At 39.9% G+C, this 21080-nt stretch overlaps 1 protein-coding gene across 3 annotated transcripts in view; it reads left to right on the forward strand.

Moving 5' to 3' along the window:
* The window catches only part of LOC149219119 (uncharacterized), a 289169-nt gene that overhangs the window by 221592 nt on the left and 46497 nt on the right, over positions 1-21080 (forward strand). For all 3 annotated transcript variants that reach the window (XM_089384274.1, XM_089384275.1, XM_089384276.1), the window contains 2 exons: positions 13400-13495; positions 13688-13800. In XM_089384274.1, the coding sequence (XP_089240400.1) occupies positions 13400-13495; positions 13688-13800 (209 nt within the window). The remainder of the gene's footprint in view (positions 1-13399; positions 13496-13687; positions 13801-21080) is intronic.

Consider the following 21080-nt stretch of genomic DNA (forward strand, 5'->3'; position numbering starts at 1 on the left):
ACATCACTAACCCCGTGGACGGGCGTTGGAGCCACTACTTACTCCTCAAAGAAAAGATTACAGAATCTCAAGACTATGTGGGAGGAGCCAAGGTGAAAATTCTTTTGCATGTACAAATGAGGGCTATTTATAGCCAAGGGTAAAATTGACCCTTGTGATTGTTCGACTTCCCTCATGACTGTTTGACTTTCATGACTTTTCAACTTTACATGACTCTTCAGATTACAAGTGGGTCTCTTGGACTTCCACGTTACATTACATTGATTGACACAGTATGGCCCACAATAGTGATGTGGTTGACATGACTCATGACATGACTCGACATGACAGTGCTGGTACATTCGTGCTGCTGCTGGTGTGCATGTCGAGCTGCAGTGTTGCTGAGTGATGGATGTCCTCATGGTGTATCACAACTTCACCTCTACATGGCAGGGTGTGCGAAGTCTTTGATGGTCATTTTGTTCGCTTGATGTTGCGTTCACACGTTGCTCCTTGCTTGTTCTTTGGCATGCTCGACATGTTCGTCTGTTTGCGAAAATGCATGTTCGTCTGTTCGTCCGCAAACACATCTTCACGTGTTTGTCTGTTCGTCTATCCGCAAACACATCTTCGCGTGTTCGTCTGTTTGCGAAGACATCTTCTCACATGCATCGTTTGTTCACCCCATATGTCATCGCGTCATGTTTATTCATGTACGTGTATCTGTAGTCACTCATGACGAGACAACATCAAATCCATAAACCTCCTAGCCTACCATGATGCATGATCGTTTTCGGATGTAGGTGATCGAGAGAGGACAAGGTTACGAAACTGCGCGAGGCAAGTTTCGAGCTGGGATGCGGGCTCTGGGCACTGTTGATGAAAACTATGTAGAAGTCACTAGGAGACGAAGACGGGCATGCTGGATCGACAGTGACTATCCGCGAGATCTAGCTCAGCGGGAGAACAAATCTGCACAATTTTTGGGAGAAGCAGTGCAGGTTGCAGGAGGACTGGGCAGGCAGGATCTGCGCAATTTCTGGAGTGAGCGGGCAATGGGAGCTTGGCAACAAAAACTGGGCAGTTCCTGGAGGGAGCTCGTAGCAAGCGGCCGGTGGGAAAAACTGCGCAGTTGCTGGGAGGTTGACCTGCTGACTACTGCGCAGTTTCTGAGTTGAGCGGACCGTTGGGCTGTGGAGGACTTGCTCATGAAATGTGCGCAGTTTTCTGGGTGAGTAGCAGTTCCGCTGACTGGTGACTGGCTAGGAAAACTGTGCAATTTTCTGATGGAGACAGGGATGGGCACTGGTGTCTATCCGGCTTGTCTGTGCAATTTTCTCAATCAATGGAGCGGGCATGGTCTGCGGTCTCTGCACAATTTTTTAGGGGAGTCAGTCCTGGGCTGACCGCTCGGTTAAACTCTCCGGTTGACCAACAGGAGGGTTGATTAATAAGCTTGCGGGCAACGCAGGTTGAAATGGCTTGCTGGGTTCTCTTGTGTTGTTCTGGTGACAGTCGATTGAGTCGATGATGGGGTGATGGTCCGGCTGTGAGAGAGTGATCTGGTCATTAGAATTTCAGCAGAAATGACGATAGTCGATCGAGTCGATGATGGGGTGATGGTCCGACTGTGAGAGGGTGATCTGGTCGTTAGAATTTCAGCAGAAATGACTAAGTGTATGAGCAAGTGAAATGGTGCATACTCGACCTTGCAAACACACGTTCACATGAATTGACGACAAGACGCCTCAAAACATTAAAAAAACACATGCTCAACATGACCGACTGATGGTGTGAGCGACAAGCGCGACGCTTGTGATCGATCGTTGGACGACCGTGACGACGCTTGTGCGATAGTGCATATGACTCCGTGTGTGAATGCGACGAATGTTTACTTAGCAAACACGATACACACACACAAAGTGAAGACCTTGTGCACGACTAGATCATGGTCGCAAGTGAGACATTGATACTAACATACAGCCGTTGAACGATCAAGCAAGGTGGGGGCAATGATTCACACGAGCTCACAGGGTGAACCTGAGTGCATGCAAACATAAAATAAAACTCTCAAAGGAGGCTTCGAAATTGGATGCGGGCCAAAATTTTGGAGGGTGTTGCAGCTGCTACAACACATTAGAAAGAAGCTCCAAAGACAATAGCGAAAATCCAAACATCATAGTGCATCAAGAAAGCTCCAAAAGTTATCCAGACAAAAAGTGCGAAAATCTCTCAAGAGATACTAATCCATTCCAACAGTAATCCAACTTATGATGAGAGAAATGAATCATCCTCTCATCTATTTATACAATCCAATAGGGGATTCAAATAGCCTAATTTGTCTTATTTAGTGCCAAATAATATAATAATGCTCAATAATGACATGACTTAGTGACAAGCCCACCAAGATAGTTCAATAACATAAAAATTAAGCGTCTCAAGAGGGTTGAATGATCAATATAATGACTTCATGGGCCATTGAGAAGGCCTAATGAAGTCCAAAGTATGCTGTGTTGAGAGAATGGACTCCAAACATAGTGGACAACGGGTTGGCCCCTTGTTTCCCAAGTAAGTCATATTTGGTGCTCCCAAGTGGGTGTGGGGGCACAAGGACATCCTCATGGGTCCCCAAGTGGATTGATGATGCCTGTAAACCATCTGTAAGGTTTAAGATGATGACATAAGCCCTCCCTTTGTCTCCTACAGTGAGACACATCCTCATCTATATGGTGTAAGTGTGGAGTTGACTGGGCATTGTGAACCAAGTGCATCATCCTCTTCCAAAAGGTGGAACACGAGCAATCACTGAGTGGAGTTGGTGATCCATGAAGTATTGGCTCTCAACGCTCACCCTACAGGTGCCAATGTGGCCCTTTGGAGGGCTTGGACCCCATATAGGGAGACCAAACCCCAAATGGAGATCCACCTATAATCTTGCATAAGATCCAATGCATCCCTTTGCCCTCCAATACAACAAATCATTAAAATAATCATGTAAAAGAGCTTACAAATCATGGAATCAATGGGGCACTTCATGGTGGCATGCCCCTCCATAGTGGGCTTTGGCATGTACAATTGTATCCAAGATCAATAAGGGGGTTAACCAAGGACCTTATTAGGTGGTTTCTGCCTTTGAAGGGGGTGACATGTGTTGAGAATTTAAGGACATTTTATTTATTACTATTTCTCTTACTTGATTACTACTTATGTACATCTTTTTATATTATCTTAGATCCTTATTGTTGTGTATGTTCAGTACATCAAATAGCAACCAAAACAATAAGACATTGAAACAATGTTTAGGCTTTCAAGCCAGGGCTAAAACCTCTCCTCTTGAGAGGAAAGCCCTTCAATCTCTTCTTATAGATATTATGTTGATGAATACCAAGACCCTTGACAAATTTGACTCAAGATTACCTCCAAGATGCTTGTCACTATCCCTTGCACTATTCGGCCTTTAGTCCACAGTCTATTATCCTCATGTCACTGCACTCCTTCAGATTTCGGTCTCCTTATACCTTCGCTGTCTTGACATAGTCCTCGACATCTATTCTTCGGCTGCCACAGTTCTTCACTTTACTATGAATAAGTTATGACAGTCTTGAGGCAGTGCGTTATATTCTTCGCTATACTGATGATGTTGGGACATAATTCCACCGAGAGATGATAGGTGTATATACATGCTTCACTGAGGGCTATATGATGTGTATCCAGACTTCAGTCAGAGCTTTTCTAATATATATATATATATATATATATTTATATAAGAGATTAAAATTTCACCGAGACTTCTGTTGAATAAAAGTGTAATTAGGTTTGGTATTTGTAAATGTAATTTTGATCTTTGTACTTGTCAAGAAAAAGAAATATTATTTTTGTAAATTATTCGAATGAGTTTCTTGCTCATTCATGAGTCTAGAACAATCAAAGAGTCAAAGTCAATGTCATGCTCTTCTTGAGCTCATGTCTAATGTATACAAGTCTACACTATGTCAAGATTAGCCCTCCAAAGAAAGCATAATCCTCTTGATGTAGTCGGCCAGCAAAATGAAGCAAGATCAGTCATGTCGGCTTGCATAAATGACACACCTTTTCAATGGTTCAAGTTGGCCTATTATGGAGAATGAAACTACTATATATACCCTATAGGGTCTGTGCAAAAGTGAGATAAGAAGACATCAATTTCCTCTGTGATTTTCGTGGGTATAAGCTACAGATCTCGGGTGTCTCTGAAGTTCTCAAGAAAATCACAGTGAGCAAACAAAAGGACCTTGCAATCTCAGTTCTTTAGATGGGTTATATAATATGGATTTTATAGTAGACAATGAGCACACTTAGACACAACATATCTATGATGATAGGAGGATGCAATTAGGGTCTCAATGCAATGAAGAGAACTCAACTACGGTGATCACAGTTTCGGTCTCCTCACTATCTCGACACTCTTCACTGAAGCAACTCCTCTGTCTCGACATGCTTGTGGACACACTCTCAACATAACAACAATCTCAGCATAAATCTCGATGCAAGATGAACTAAACATGATCTCGGTGCAAGCATACTGTGTCTCGAAATATAAACGAAGTCATGATCTCGATGCAAGCATACTCTGTCTCGACATCAACTAAATGTAGTCATGATCTCGGTGCAAGCATACTCTGTCTCAACATGAATTAAACGAAGTCATGATCTCGGTGCAAGTATTGATCACGAAAGGATCTCAATGCAACTGTCATAGATATATTTATATACATCTCAATAGCGAGATCTCATAGTATTAATAATGATTTCAGAACTGTAAAAGATCTCACTGAAAATATGAACAATGGAACAACAGTAATGATCTTGTGATGAATATCTTGGTAAAGGTGCAGTCATGGTGTTGTAGCAGAAACAAAGATCTCAATGATACAATGAAAATGAAGATCTCAACAGTGGCCATCAAGAGGATTGATGTCTTGGTCTTGGAGAGGCTTATCTAGGTCTAGGTTCATGGTCATGTTCGTCAATTGGAATCTCTATAAATAGAATTATGTGTCGGTTTTCCTCTCCAAGAGGGAGAGGTTTTGGCCCTGACAGGATGCCAACTTCTTGTGTTTTCGTCTCTTTGTTTTGGTGTCTTTTTGATGAAATAAGTAACGCACACTCTAATAATGTTAAAGAGAAAATTGCGCTAATAAGAAAATGAAAAATGCCTCACAAATAGTTATCAAGTCAAGAAGAATCACATAAATCCTACTTGCCCTAGATTCTTCAACAACTTCCTGAGATATGTATCACTTTCGTTCACTATGTATTGCGTTACTACTTCTTCGCTGTCTTGTTTAGAGATGATCTGAAGTCCCCTTGGTGTATTGCAATGTCACTTCTTAAATATAGCAGTCAACGTTGGTATATTAGGCCGACATGAGAACCTTAAGCTAGGCCGACATATCATACAAGGAGATCACTGTCTTTACTTAGCCGACTTGCAAGGGGATAGTGACACTCGTTATTGGAGCGTAGATCTTTTACAACATGACTTCTATAATACTTATGTTAAGACATAAAATCCTAAAGACATCAAGAAGAAGTCTTTGACCTATGGTAAACACATCTTGCTCATGAAACCCATGATGCAAGGAATAATAATAATTTGTTTCTTCTTTTACATAATATTATAATTACAAGTCATAATGAAAATTGAACCTAGTTACATTTTCTTCAACAACATGTCCGTGGTACATCCATCGGGTGGCAGGTGGGATGTGATATAATGATGGAACTAAGTGGGGATCGGGGGAATGCTCCAGGCCACATGTCAGGGTAGCTATAATGAGGGAAGCCCACACTTAGATAAATGAGTGTAGGAGGGAGCAAATCATGGTACATGAGTTGCCCTGACCTTTGTTTTTCCACTCTTCTTCATATGCCTTTTTCCTTTTGATTGATTTTTCTTCAAAATTGCTTGATGCTCCAGGGGATAAGAGCATGGTGTGTAGGATATAGTAGTAGGTACCTCCTTTTAAGGTGGGGCATTTCATTGCCCACCAGTGGTTGAGACAACCATGGGTTCCTTAATGTGGAAGGGGGCTTATCTAGGGTCCACAGGAACTAGGGTGATGGCCATAAATAAGGGGTAGAGGTCATGTTTGACTTTTTCCCACGTACGAAATTTGAATGTCCCAACTATCTTTTGTATTTTGTGGTACAATTTTTGTTGAGAGTGGCCAAATTATGCTTTTTCTTTTCTTTCTATTTGCATCAACCTCTGAGGCATCGTTCCAGGCCCGACGCAAGGTGTGGAGAAGAGGAAGGGGAGGCTAACCCTATGTGGACCCTAATGGGAAAAATGATGAATGGGGTTAGAATGAGTGTAAGAGAGTGATGTATATGGTGTCGGGAAGCAGGACCACGCAACCAAAATCAGGATTTCCCACATAGTGCCAACCCTAAAGCTAATGGCTAGTAAAGGAGATCCCATGAGACTAGGATAGAAGGGTAACCACCAAATTGGGCAGAGGAGACAAGAGTACAAACCTAGCCCACCTTTTCCACCAAATCCCCCCACCAATCCATACCTAAAAGTGTCCATGATAAGTACAGAAAATTACTCAATTATACCAACGAAAAGTCATACCTTCGGGGTTGGGAGGCCCACCTTCAAACATATGATCATAATAGATGGGTAAGGGACCACATGGCCGACTCAGGTGGCAGAGATAATGGCAGATCGAGCTATCTAGTGGTTGTTGGCTACCAACTGAGGACCATCTAGGAGAAAAATTTCTTCTATGCATACTACCCATAGATGGTGGGTAACAGGTCCCATGTTGAAGTTCACGAAGCATAATGAAATTTTGAGTTTCAAAAGTTAATTTAATTTAAATAATGGAGGAATTAAAGTGCAAGGCATGTTATATAAATTTGAAGCATTAGTAAAGTGAGGACCCCACCTCACTATATTCTATGCATAAACCAACCAACACTTATATGCACATGCCAAATATCCATGCAAGACAATCAAAAGATCAACGCATGTGTAGTGTTTAGGTTGGAGATCTGATAGAAATATTTGTGGAGATATGTCTCTACTAGCATACACCTACTTTCCACTTGTACGTTGCTAGCCCACTTGGAATTCGATTTTTCCTCCTTTGGATCTCCTCCACGCCACTTGTCATTTGATTTGGCGCTGGGATTTGGTCCCATTTCTTTATTTAAATGAGCTTTGAGCTCTCATTTGGCAAAGCAAAATAGCAGAGCTTCTCTTGTGCTTGCAGAAGCTCTGCTATTTTGTACAATTGCAATATCAATAAAGACTTTGGGGTTACATTTCAGGTGTTGTTCTCATCATGTATGGTAATTTAATTTAAATAATGGTGGAATTAAAGTGCAAGGCATGTTATATAAATTTGAAGCGTTAGTAAAGTGAGGACCCCACCTCACTATATTCTATGCATAAACCAACCAACACTTATATGCACATGCCAAATATCCATGCTGGACAGTCAAAAGATCAACGAATGTGTAGTGTTTAGGTTGGAGATTTGATAGAAATATTTGTGGAGATATGTCTCTACTAGCATACACTTACTTTCCACTTGTACGTTGCTAGCCCACTTGGAATTCGATTTTGCCTCATTTGGATCTCCTCCACGCCACTTGTCATTTGATTTGGCACTAGGATTTGCTCCCATTTCTTTATTTAAATGAGCTTTGAGCTCTCATTTGGCAGAGCAAAATAGCAGAGCTTCTCTTGTGCTTGCAGAAGCTCTGCTATTTTATACAATTGCAATATCAATAAAGACTTTGGGGTTACATTTCAGGTGTTGTTCTCATCGTGTATGGTAATATCTTGATCATTTTCTTTCATTTTTCTACCCATTTCATTATGCCATTATTTCCATTATGCTTTACAGGTGGGTAACGGGTCCCATGTTGAAGTTCACGAAACACAATGAAATGTTTGAGTTTCAAAAGTTAATTTAATTTAAATAATGGTGGAATTAAAGTGCAAGGCATGTTATATAAATTTGAAGTGTTAGTAAAGTGAGGACCCCACCTCACTATATTCTATGCATAAACTAGCGAACACTTATATGCACATGCCAAATATCCATGCAGGATAGTCAAAAGATCAATGCATGTGTAGTCTTTAGGTTGGAGATTTGATAGAAATATTTGTGGAGATATGTCTACACTAGCATACACGTACTTTCCACTTGTACATTGCTAGCCCACTTGGAATTTGATTTTGCCTCATTTGGATCTCCTCCACGCCACTTGTCATTTGATTTGGAAATGGGATTTGCTCCCATTTCTTTATTTAAATGAACTTTGAGCTCTCATTTGGCATCATTGAAACGAGCTCTTGTGCTTGCAGAAGCTCTGCTATTTTGTACAATTGCAATATCAATAAAGACTTTGGGGTTACATTTCAGGTGTTGTTCTCATCGTGTATGGTAATATTTTGATCATTTTTGTTCATTTGTCTACCCATTTCATTATGCTATTATTTCCATTATGCTTTTCATGTTGTGTTGATGTATAACTGTCTTACATTGGCATGAGGTTTATTTACTTGCTCTAGATAGAGAACGCTTTAGTTGATGTCCAATATATCTCTAAAATTTTCTCGTCATTACATGTGATTAAACCCATATGTATCTAATTTGACTATGTGAATTTGACTTTTCCTTGGATTAAGCTTCAAGCATGAGGGGAAGTTCTTGGAGGAACCAACACATTCTTGAAAATATTTGAAGGAGATCCCACATTTGTTAATTCTCAAGCCCTCATCTTTCGATTTGTCTTGCAGGGATTTTTAGCCTTTGCTCATATTTCAAGCATAATCCATTTAAAATTTATTTCTCAAAATCTTACGCTTCATTGTTATAAAAGAGCTTAATGATAGCTATAAGCAAAGATGAGAGTTTACTCATACTCATTAGCTTAGCCTGTGTAGATTATAAAACAGTCCCATTTATTTTCAGATTTGCAAAAGACCCTTTTGTAGCTCAAGTGCTAAGTTTTTCCCCTTTTAAGGAAGAGGAAATATTGTTCTTATAAGTGACTATTTTGTAAAATTTCCTCTTGCTTCATTGGCAGCCTAAGGAAGACTTTCTTCATTATTTGTTTAAGCATTAATCTATCTTCTTTATCTTTTGAATGAACCATTGAATATTGCTCATATGTTTTTACTTTCTTGTTTATATCTTGGGATCAAGTTATCTTTGATAAGCTTTCCATTTACTTTAGTCTCCTAGAAAACTGATATTTCATTCATTAACCTTCATTAGGGACCACCCCCTTTAGCTTAAATAGGAGAGAGATTTAACAGAGAGAGTTGGGATTAGGTGACAACCTCTTCTTAGTTTGCCACCCAGATCACACCTTGTGGGGTTGAGGATTTTTCCCACATTAAGCTAGGTGTGCAAGTGAGGCGAGAGCAGAGCCAAAATATTTAAATTAAAAAATTTAAATTCTTTTCTTTTTCAACCGACGTGAAGAACATGTCTTTTAAATTTTCCTTTTTGACTCTAGCATGAAGAACATGCCTACAAATACAATAAGGACCAAAATGTACATTATGAAGACCGACCATAGTTACAAAAATCAACACACAGCAATCTGTTCTTTGACCCACATTATTCACGAGATGATGCAATTGGACGAGCATGCTCTAGTTGACTTAGTAGTGTACACATTGTTTGGCAGCTGATCAAAGACCTAGATGAGGCTTATCTCAACCTTTGAGACATGGGAGGGCTAGTACCATTCTCTGAGATCTCAACGTTGGAGCATAATTGACTTACTTTACCACCAAGAGACCCATGAGATCCATTTTGTGCCCCAAACACAAAACCAGGGTCCACACGTTGGTTTGCATAGAGATATAGGGGCCAACCCCTAGGGGATGATTTATGGAACCCACTTCACTCAACTTGGCACTAAGAGAGCTCAACGCATACCTCAAAGAGGCTTACACATGGATGCCATCATCATTTCGACCCTCTTGTTTGTGTTTTCTTATGTTTTAATATTGGCTATGAGGTTGGCTTGTAACCTCAATTAGTTTTTGCTCATCATTTTAGAACTAAGAGGGCTTTTAGGCTAAATTTAGACTTGATTGGACATGTATAAATATGAGAGACCTCATTTAGTCTCTCATCATCGTCACACTTGGAATTTGATCTCTTAGAGGATTTTCTCACTTGTTCCTTCTTTTAGCTATTGGAGGTCTTTTGGGTGCATTTCGATATTTGGAAGTTAATTCAATCTTGTCTTTGGAGCTTTCTTGGATAATGGATGAATATATTGCATGTTATCTTGTAAGTGCTTTATGTTGATGGAATTTTTTTCTTGAAATTGTTTGACGTATGTGCTAATTGTGCACTAATTATTGAAAATTAATTTTGGAAAAGGATTTCTAGTTGAATATTGCATATGTTATTCATTGTATGACATGTAATGAATGTTCCTATTGAAGGAATCCTTTAACTCTCCATTAAACTCTATTATTTTTTGAAGTGGGTAAATGTTGGTCATCGATACCTAGGCATCGATTCTTGAACTTCCTAAGATTCCATATGCCCAAAGGACAAGACACTAATACAAGTCCTTGGTTGTCATACTCATCTTTCTTCAATAAAATCTTCTCTTTAAAATTTCGGTCCTCTTAAAGTAGGACAAGTAACTAGGGTTTAGAGCAAATTTCCTTGGGAGGGGTTTTATGAGAATTCTAGAGCCTAAACATCTAGCGTAGGGTCTAAGCTACCTATTCTCCAAGTTTGGTGGGCATCCACTCAATTTTACTCCATAAAATTTCATGCCCTAGGTGTTGCCCGAAGAGGGAAACCCTAGCTAGTTTTCCTCAACTTGGGGATTTCTTTGAGGGTTGTATGAACTTAGTACTTGGTGAAGTATATCATACGAAGCCCTTTCTCCTATTTACCTTGATCTTGGGAGCATCTCTATCCACGCAAAATCACGAAACCCTAGATCTCATGTCTCTTTTTCCTAAGTCTCTTATAGGAAGCAAAGTTCCTTTTGAAGCCTTATATTGTAACTTTGAGCATTCATTGAGAGGTCTTAGTCCACCACTTTGCACCTTAAACCCTAGGATATCTATTATAGGTGGTTGTAAACCTTAACGGGACTACTCCCATCGGTGAAAATCTGTAAAGAGCAGGGGACCTTGGCTATGGTGACAATGGGCCATCATCCCATTGTTAACACTTAGTCTAGCTCTGTCTTGTAGGGTTCCCCTCTCCAAGACCTGCTAGATTTTGTGGTAACAAGTACCGTGGACAAGCCTAGTTTCATGTCAATGGTGGAAACATTAACTATTCAACCAATGTTGGCTCATCTGGCTAATGAGTCAATGGTTAGATAAAAGGATGGTGACATAAAAGGTACTTCATCAACCTTGTTGGATACAATTTACTTGCAATTGCTATTTTGAATCTTATGTTGTGGTCTGCAAACATCATGCTTGTCCTACTGTATTTTGAACAAGCATGTAAAAGGACCACTATGGTTGGGTGTTGGAGATAATAGTAATATTTAGAAATTAGAACCTAAATGAATAATAAGTGCTCCCAAATAAAGTGATTAATAATGATGCATGTAATATAGTAGTTATTGTAGTGGTTAATATTTAGGTATTTGGGAGTTACTTAACACACTTCTCTCTCCTACTATTTAATGAGACATTGCATCATCTAATGAATGAATTGATCCCTTCTTTCTTGTTCTTATATATTTTCCTATCCACTCTTACGCGTGTAAAATTTAGGGCGTGTACCTGCCTAGGCATTCTTTATGTTTGATTAGGGCCTCTCAATCCCTAGTTTACCTCTTATATAACTCATCGATCCCAATGCTCTGCTTCATGAATGAAGTTGATGCTCGATTTGAACTTCCTTAGGCTTATAAAGACAGTTTTGACTTGTTGATTTGGGCCTGTCAAACCCTACCAGACATTTTGTAGAGCCCACAAACCCCAATGTTCTGCTTCATGACTGAAGGTGATGCTACATTTGATCTTCTTTAGGCTTATAAATCCAATTTTGACTTGCGACCTCATTCACTTTTGCATCGATCCAAATGCCACATGTCATTATTCTACTTCTTTTGAGCATGCATAAATTCTTGGTTTAAGGGCTTAAACCATATCAGCAATGGCACATAGCATGTCTTCCTATAAAGGACTCTCCTTCAAATATGTAGAGCATTGCCTTGAACAAGGTGTAATGCTGCAAATATATATCAAGGATGAAGCATGCCCCCAATGATATTGAATCTGCCTTGGATAATGTGTAATGTCCTATAAAGTAACTTTAGTATGCTTTAAGTGCCTTCTTGCACAAAATGTATCTTTTACAAGGGGTAAATTCATGATCAGGCAACTAAAATGCTCCCCTGGAGTGGAATGGTTCTCATCAACTGACCCCCTTTGACTAAACAAGCACTTCCACTGCCACATGGCCTCATCCAAGAGAGGGCCGTTTTCTTCTATCCTCTTGTATTGCTGCCTGTTATGCTCTGGGTATCGTCCAATACAGGTTGTTTTGCTCTCCATGCCATCTTTCATGATATAGACCTTCAATGTGCAGAGTGTTCCTCCTTTAGGTTGTGTTTGACCACTGGCTTTGCACAAATCTTGATCTGGGTCCTAATGTGTCTGGACATTCCTATTACAGGGCTTCATTCCTGCTCATATCAGTCACCAATGTGATCCTGAGCCCTGGCTTCAACATAACAAGAAGGCTCTTCTTCAATGATACAACAAAAGCTAGCAGGAGCCATGTAAGCATGCCTCCAAAGTAGTGCCATGAATCAGTGCCATGTGCACCCAAGTGGAACCTCATGTTGAAGTGTATCGAGAAAAGTCTCCATCATTACTTCCCAATTCTCTTCCTGAACTTTGCAACTGCTGAAATTCAAGGATCTGCTGTGTTGGAGTAGGAGAGGCTGACGAAAATGAGAGATGTGCCATGAATTTTGAATGGGTGACAGATTCTATAGCAGAGTTACATAAAACATTCCCTTTTCTTCCATACTTATCTGCTACTGGACATTAATAGTTCCAACATTCATCAGTTACACTAATGGTCATGAAAAAATGGTTTATCTCATCTCTTTTTATCTGCAATCTATGTAGCTTTGTGGGAAATTTATTTTCTATTTTTAGTGCACACCTAATCTATTTTGGAGTCTGTATTAACTTTTGTGAATTATGAAATGCTGCTGAAATTTTCTGCTGTATAAGTATTTTACAGTTATTATTATGAGTGAGTACTTTAAATAGTTTTAATGATAGAAAAAGCAGCACTTCATTATAGTTTTGTTGTTGGAATAATCATGATCTGTTGGAACCATTGATTAAAGCAGAGTCGTCCAAGAGATGATATGCATTTGTTTTTTATGTTGCCAGTATCTTTTCCCAGGACAAGAACCAGTAAGTGATTCTGTGAGAAAGGCATTTGAGATGCTAGTTGGAGCGTCTGGAAAGCTTCAGCTATTAGAAAAGGTTTAATTAACCTTGTAGTTTTTAAGTCTGAATTTTTCATTTAGTTATTATGAATCTTGGGAATCTACTACGCCTGCACATTGTAAACCCTCATGTCTTGTATCTGCTCTCTATAATTTTCCTTCATAGATGTTGGAAATTCTTCTGGTAAAGAACGTAATATCTCATCAGTTTAGTATATTGTGTATGCAGCTGCTTCCACGATTGAAAGAAGGTGGACATCGTGTGCTACTTTTCTCACAAATGACAAAGATGCTTGATATACTGGAAGACTTCTTGAACTTCTTAGGATTTGTATATTGTCGGTAAGTCCAAAATTGTTTGAACCCTGGTTCTTATGACTAGAAGACTGTGAAACTTTGAGCAAGAAATTTGATTTTAACAGATAATGAAATAGGTCTCTACATGTATCTGCCATTGATTTCAGATTTTGGTCCTGGCTTCTATGAAGTTTCTTTGTACAGTCCATTCGATAAGGTGCTAAGAGAAACAAAGATGGAAAATTACGTTATGTCATTTTTAACATACATAGTTCATGTCCATGAATTTCTAAATATTAAACACACCATCAATGCTTTAATTACCAGAATGACAAGTTTCTGATTATCACTTTGTATGCAACAAGGCAGTCTAACTGTTTCTCATCCCACTTATGGAAGAGTACAGAACAGGTAGCTACATTTCTTAAACAGCTCTATCTTGTCCCCGCAAGGCCATACGATTAATGATAGCAAAGGAATTATCTTTATATTGATTTCTTTATTATCGCTGGCAAGCTATATCTATTTTTAGCCAGGTTTCTTGTGTAGGTATAAGCATAATAAGTGTGGTCATTAATAATAATCAATAATTAATAGCTAGTTATTTCATAATTAATCAACATTCAATTGAAAGTCATCAGTCACACCTATTTACTCTTCTGATTAGTACATGCCTATAAAGGTATACTGTCATGAGAACAATGTAATCATCGATTCATTATTCAATTATTGAATATACATATTCTATGCAAATATTTCTGTCAATCAAGAGAAAACAGTAAATTTGCTTACTTCATTTGTATCAGATATTAGCCTCCCACTTCCATACCACAGCAGTCATCCATTGTACAAACACAAATTATAGCCACCATATAATTTATAACCAGTGTACTTCCACCTCTACCACCAATGACATCTGCTGTACATTCACCTGTTGCTGCCTGCTACAGCTGCCATAATTTCTGCTGTACTGCCTGCAATTCTCACAATTCATGCTTCAGCCACCATTTGTACCAGCTGCTGCTTCATCCCAATTTCTGTATGTACCTCTGCTTCCTGTAGATTTGAAGCTTTCCTCATCTGTAATGTTCTAGCAGCCGATTTCTGCACAATTGTCTTAGGTCTCTACCATCGTGCCTCTCTTCACCAATTCATTTGCCTCAATATAAACTGCCGCTCCAGTCACCATTTTGTTCACCATACATTTTCAAAAAACTTAAGCCCCAAATTCCATAAAACTGTGACGTTATGTACAGGTTATCTTTTAATTCTTTAGACGTTATATACGAAAGGAACCTTTTTATATATTCAACAAAAAATATAAAAGTAAATTTTTTTTCAAAAAATAGTTTCATAACTTTTTTATATATAAATATAAAAAGTCAAGTACATTATTAAAAAAAAGAGGATTCTGCGAAGAAAAAGGCCAAACCCAAGATGGTCAACAATGTTGAATTACACACAAATGTTAACCGATGTACAGATGAAGTCAATAGCATAAGACATTTTCTCGGTAATTTTGAGAGGGAACAAAACGTACAGAAAACTTTAAAGAGATAAAATTGTTAACTTAATAGAAAAGGAAGACAAAATTGACATATTAAGAGAAAAATCCAAGAAATGATGTTAAACCCTATTACAGATTAGAAATGATGACAAGGATGAAACAGCAAAGTTTTTTTTAATGATCATAGTGAAAGAATTAAGCAATTGATCAAACGGATCAATGCATTGTTTGTAGAACCCTTAGCCTACCATAGACCATCGTAAAGTCCAGAAGCACAAAATATAAGTTATTAGAGATATCAAGAAGTGTCAGACATAATTTTTTAGGCATTATGCATAACTCAAGATTTCAAGATAGAGATCATAAAATTTTAAAAAGGAGTTACAGAAATGTGATGGTAGGACCATAGAGAAGTCATTCTCCTGATCAACAAAATGGAGGGTATCTTTGAATCAAATCTCTCGCTGCGTGATCGAGAAACAGTATTAACAACCTCCAACAATTTAGAAGGGGAAGCTTACCGTTGGTTTCTATGGTGGTCCGTAAAATGTGACTTCAATTCCTTTCATTGGCAAAGTTTCACAACTGCCCTCTTAAAAAGGTTCCATGACAAAGAAGATGATGCTTTGTATAACAAATTTGTGTATCCTAAACAGAAAGGAAACGTAAATGACTTTACACATGAATGGGAAGTTTTGGCAACAAGACATAGTGGATTCATAGATGAACAATTGCTAAAAAGTATATCTGTGGGTTGAAGGATTACATTCATAGTGAAGTAACACTACGAAACCCCAAAGCTGTTGAAGATGCTAGACATGCGACAAAACTGATTTAGCAAAAAAAATAACAAGTTCAATAGGTCATCATTCATAGGTCCAAAAATATCAAATAAATATTCAAATGAAAGATCAAATAAATACTCTATAGATAAGTCTAACAAATACGTGCCACCCCTTTTAGGAATGATGAAAACCGACATCACGACTTGTTACCGCAAAATCTAGCTGGTTCTGGAGAGGGAAACCCTACAATGCATGAACTAGACCAAGAGACAACAATGGTACCACTATCACCACAACCAAAGCGCATTGCTCCTTACAGAGTTTCACCGATGGGAGGAGTCCTAGTGGGAAAGAGATCACTTATGTCAAATATTCTAAGGTTAATATGTAACATGACCTCACTAGGAGCTCTTCAAGATAGGGACAATTTAGGTTAGGCTCAACAAAGAGACAATTCGCTTTCTATGATGAGGCCTAGGAAAGAATGCACAAGACCTAGAGTTCAACACATTTTGACGAGTGTTGGAGTTTCTAAGGGCAAGGCTAAGAGAAAAGGTTTCCAACAATGTGTATTAGCAATGCCAAGGCTCATGAAACCTTCAAGAAAGCCCTTAAGTTGAAGCAAGGGGAAACTAGGGTTTACCTCTTAGGCAAACAACTAGGGAAAGAAAGTCTATGGATGAAAAATGAAGTGGATGCCCGCCAAAAGGATAGATTTTTTGGAAAATACTATCCCCTTGATGTTTAAGCTCTTCAACCACCAAATTGTTGAAATTTCTAAGTCTGACACATCAGAAATCCCTACTGCATTATCTGGTTTATTATCTCCTACTTGTTCTTTCAATTAACAAGTTATTTATAAATACAAATGCCGAAATAAACACAAATGCAACCTTAACTCATATACAGATCAACAACTGAAATAACTGAGACAATTGCACAAGGGACACCGTTATTTTTGGACAATCGTCCCCGGAAAAACCAAATGCGGGAAAACCGGTGCAGCAGATATGAGGGTTTTATTATTATGCAGTTTCTGAATACAACTAGGGTGCCAGAAATGGCTCACCCAACAGAGAATGCCCTCAACAGTAATACCCCTCCTTGGAGACAGATATTTTGGCTGATCAATCACCGAAAGAACGATCCCACAACAACTACAACAACTCCTTAGCTGGACAATGAAAGCTGCTCCTAGCTTGTCCACTGCTTTGCATCACTCTGATAGGGACCGTGTCACCCTCTTAGCTCACCAACACTCATTCTGCCCCATGAAAATCACCCAGCGCTGCCTCTTAGCCCTGCATCAGCTTTGCTAGCCTTTGCGCCGCTGCTGTGCTATCGGGGTTAGCATTGTTTCTGATGGATGGACAGATCCAACACGACACCCACTCATCAACTTCATGGTGTCTTCCTTGAATGGTCCAGTTTTCTTGAAAACAATGGATACACTTGGAGAATACAAGGATGCACAATTTATGGGTCAGTTATTTATTGAAGTTATTGAAGATGTAGGTGTTGATTCTTGTGTGCAAATCATTACAGATAATGCACCTGTTTGCAAGACTGCTGGCATGATTGTGGAAGCTAAATATCCACGAGTGTTTTAGACACCTTGCATTGTCCATTCATTGAACTTAGCATTGAAATCCATTGCTTCTGATGTGCTTTGGATTGGTAACATTATTGAGGATGCACGACATATCCGTAACTTTGTGCAAAATCATACAAATGCCCTCACTATCTACAAGGAGTACAACAATCTATCATTGTTGAAGATTGCCGATACACAGTTTGCTTTCATTCATCATGTTGAAGAGGTTGAGGGAGGTCAAGACCGCTCTTGGGGCGATGGTTATTTCTGAGTTTTGGTCTTTTTGGAGAAAGACAGATCAAGTAGCCTCTAAAAGAGTGAAGGACACAGTGCTAGATGATGCTTGGTGGGAGAGGGTAGATCTAATTATTTAGATCATGGACCCTATCATTTCTTTGCTTCGATTTGCAGATATAGACAAACCCATCCTAGGAGAGGTTTATGAGGGATGGGATTCCTGATTGAGTTTGTGAGGAGCATTATTCTACAGAGTGAGTGCCCTGAGTATGAGACATCACCAGAGGCCTTTTGTGGTACTATACAAGATATTCTTGTCAGCAGATGGGACAAGACTTGTACACCTTTACATTGTTTGGCTCACTCATTGAATCCAAAATACTACAACCATGAGTGGTTGAATGGTGGATCTTCCTATACATTCCCTCTTCACATGGATGGTGAAATCTCACAGGGGAGGAAAGATGCATTCAGGCGGGTTTTCCAGAATAGAGCATTGCTTGATGAGGTGGAGGATGCCTTTGCAGAGTTTTCCACTGGCACTGGTCAATTTGCAGGATATGATGTGATTAGAGACAGGGGGGCTAAGAAGCCCTATTCTTGGTGGGCAAATCATGGGGCAACAAGCCCTCCTCTTCAACAGTTAGCCATGAGGCTCCTCTCTCAGGTGACTTCATCCTCTTGTTGCGAGAGGAATTGGAGCACATATGGGAATTTGTATAGTGTTAAGAAGAGTAGGCTTGAGCAGTCCAGGGCAGAGACAATGGTGTATGTGCACACCAACCTTCGTCTTATTTACAGGCAGAGGAAAGAGTGGTTGAGGGGAAAGACAAAGATGTGGGATGTCTTTTCTGATGATATGGGTTTGGACAGCAGTGTTGAGTTGGCATTGGCCAACATGGATCTCAATGATCCAGCGCTAGAGCTTGTTAGATTTGATGATGGTGATATTTTAGAGGGGTCATCCTCCACACTGGCAGATGCAGAGTCGACTATGGGTATAGGGGAGGAGGAGGACGCAGAGGAGAGCAGTGGTGACCATGATGATGAGGACATTGATGCTGATTTTGATGATGACTATGAGGATTGATGACTCATGAGTCATGGGCTACCTATTACCTTGAGGCTTGTATACCTGTAGTTGTTTTATATTTTATATTTGAATTGCACTACCTATGTAACACATTTTGATTTGATGACTTAATGAGAAAACTACAATTGTCAGTGTCTTTATCTTACTATCTTGTAAGTTGTCTTTCATTTATGAATCATGATTTATGTGACGTGTATTTGAATTTTGCATGTACTATGCATGCTATAATGTTACTAACTTACTGTAAATAGTAAAACTAACATCTAGATGAAGATATATGTTTGAAATCAATGAATTTGTATCATTTATGAGAATTTGTGTAAGAAATATCTAATTTTTTATATATATATATATATATATATATATATATATATATTTTAATAAAATAATATATAACGAATCCTACGTGTCCTGTTCCGGGGGGTCAACATGTTCGAATCCGACACTCGAATCCCCGTATCCTACGAATCCCTGTGTCAGGGTACTTTGAAATCAACACTCCCTCTTAGCGAGGAATGTGCTCTAGCAATGCTTCACTCTGGAAGCATCACACTGATCCTCTGGATCGATACTTGTGCTAATGTTGGGCTTGTTGCCCCACATCCACTGCATTGTTGCTTCTTGTACTACTGCCCATGACACTGTCACTGCGATTGCGACTGCCACATCCGTACTGCAGCTCCCTCTCAACATGTTGCCCATGCTGCTCCTAGGACTGCCACTGCTAACTGCTGCACTGCAACTCAGTTATCGAGAAGTAAGTCACTGACTTCTCCCAAATACTGACATTCTGGTCAGTCTGGAAGCCTCATGATGCTAAAGCTGCCTCTACTGCTATCCTGTGCTCCTTCTGCTGCCACTGGATTGCTGCATACATCTATGTGCCGCTCGCATTGCTGCAACCTTCACTGCGCTGCCTCATATTTGTGCACTCAAGCACTGTCTTGCTGCTCAACTACACTTTGCTCCATCCGACCTCTGTCATCTTGCTACTGTCGTTAAGGGCCCCCGTAGCTGTATATGATCCAAGAGTTTGGGCACCTCAAGGATCCTGCCCCTAGTTCCTCCTGACTACAACTCGATGTCTCCCCACCTCTTCTCTAGAGGCGCATGAGCAGTCATGGCACAGTCGTCATCAGTCTCGACCTCTTTCTCCGCCTTAGCTGGAGCTGCCTTTGAATCAGAAGCCTCTCCCTTGTTTTTCTTCTTGGGACACTGGGATGCATAATGTCCCAGCTCCCCAAAATGGAAGCATTTAACCTTGGAAATGTCCTTTTTCTTCCTCTTCCCTTGTTGTCCTGCAGATGCTAGAGACGCATCCTCCTCCTCTTTCTTGATTCAACCTCCATTGCCACTACTCCCTGCCTTGGTCATTCTCCTGATCTCTTCCTTGCGAAGAGTTGCCCACATCTCCTCCCAACCGGGAAGAGTAACCCTGCCCAAAATACTTTGGACAAATGTCTTACACTCCTTGGAGACTGCATTCAGGGCAGTCCTAACCATAAATTCTAGGTCCGGTGTAGATCCCATGGTAGTACGCTGGTCACGAATCTCCTACAACCTGAGAAGGAATGGATCTATCCGTTCTCCCTTCTGCATCTGATATGACCGCAGCTGATTCTCCAATAGCATCTTCCGCTACAAAGAAGAGCGCTGGTATAAGGTGGTCAGGGTGTCTCACATCTCCCTTGCTGTGTTCTTCTCCGCAATATGTGGTATGACATGATCTTTGATCTCGTCTATAATCATGCACTTCGCCTTCGCCATTGCATCCTCATACTTCTCATTCTTAGCTGGGTCAACTGGGATAGCCACGGTTCTCAAGGCAAAGTCCTTGATGTGATGTCGATCTAGGACTACCAGGATCCTGGCCTTCCAGATGACAAAGTTGGAAGCTTCATCCAACCTATCTTGATCCCTCAGTCTATTCACTGCCATTTTAGCTCATCCTCTGGACTCCCTCTAAGTCTCGACTCCCCTCTTGGAAATCTCCCTCTAAGTCCCGATTTCCCTTTTGGAAATCCTCTGGCCAACTGTTGAGCCACTCCTCTCCAATCCTCCTTGCAACTGCAACTCGTATTTGGATTCATTGGCTAGAAATCCGTCGAG

The sequence above is a fragment of the Pinus tabuliformis genome, chromosome Q (assembly GCF_031772625.1).
Source record: "Pinus tabuliformis cultivar Carrire ecotype Pingquan chromosome Q, CPIR1, whole genome shotgun sequence".
Taxonomy (NCBI): domain Eukaryota; kingdom Viridiplantae; phylum Streptophyta; class Pinopsida; order Pinales; family Pinaceae; genus Pinus; species Pinus tabuliformis.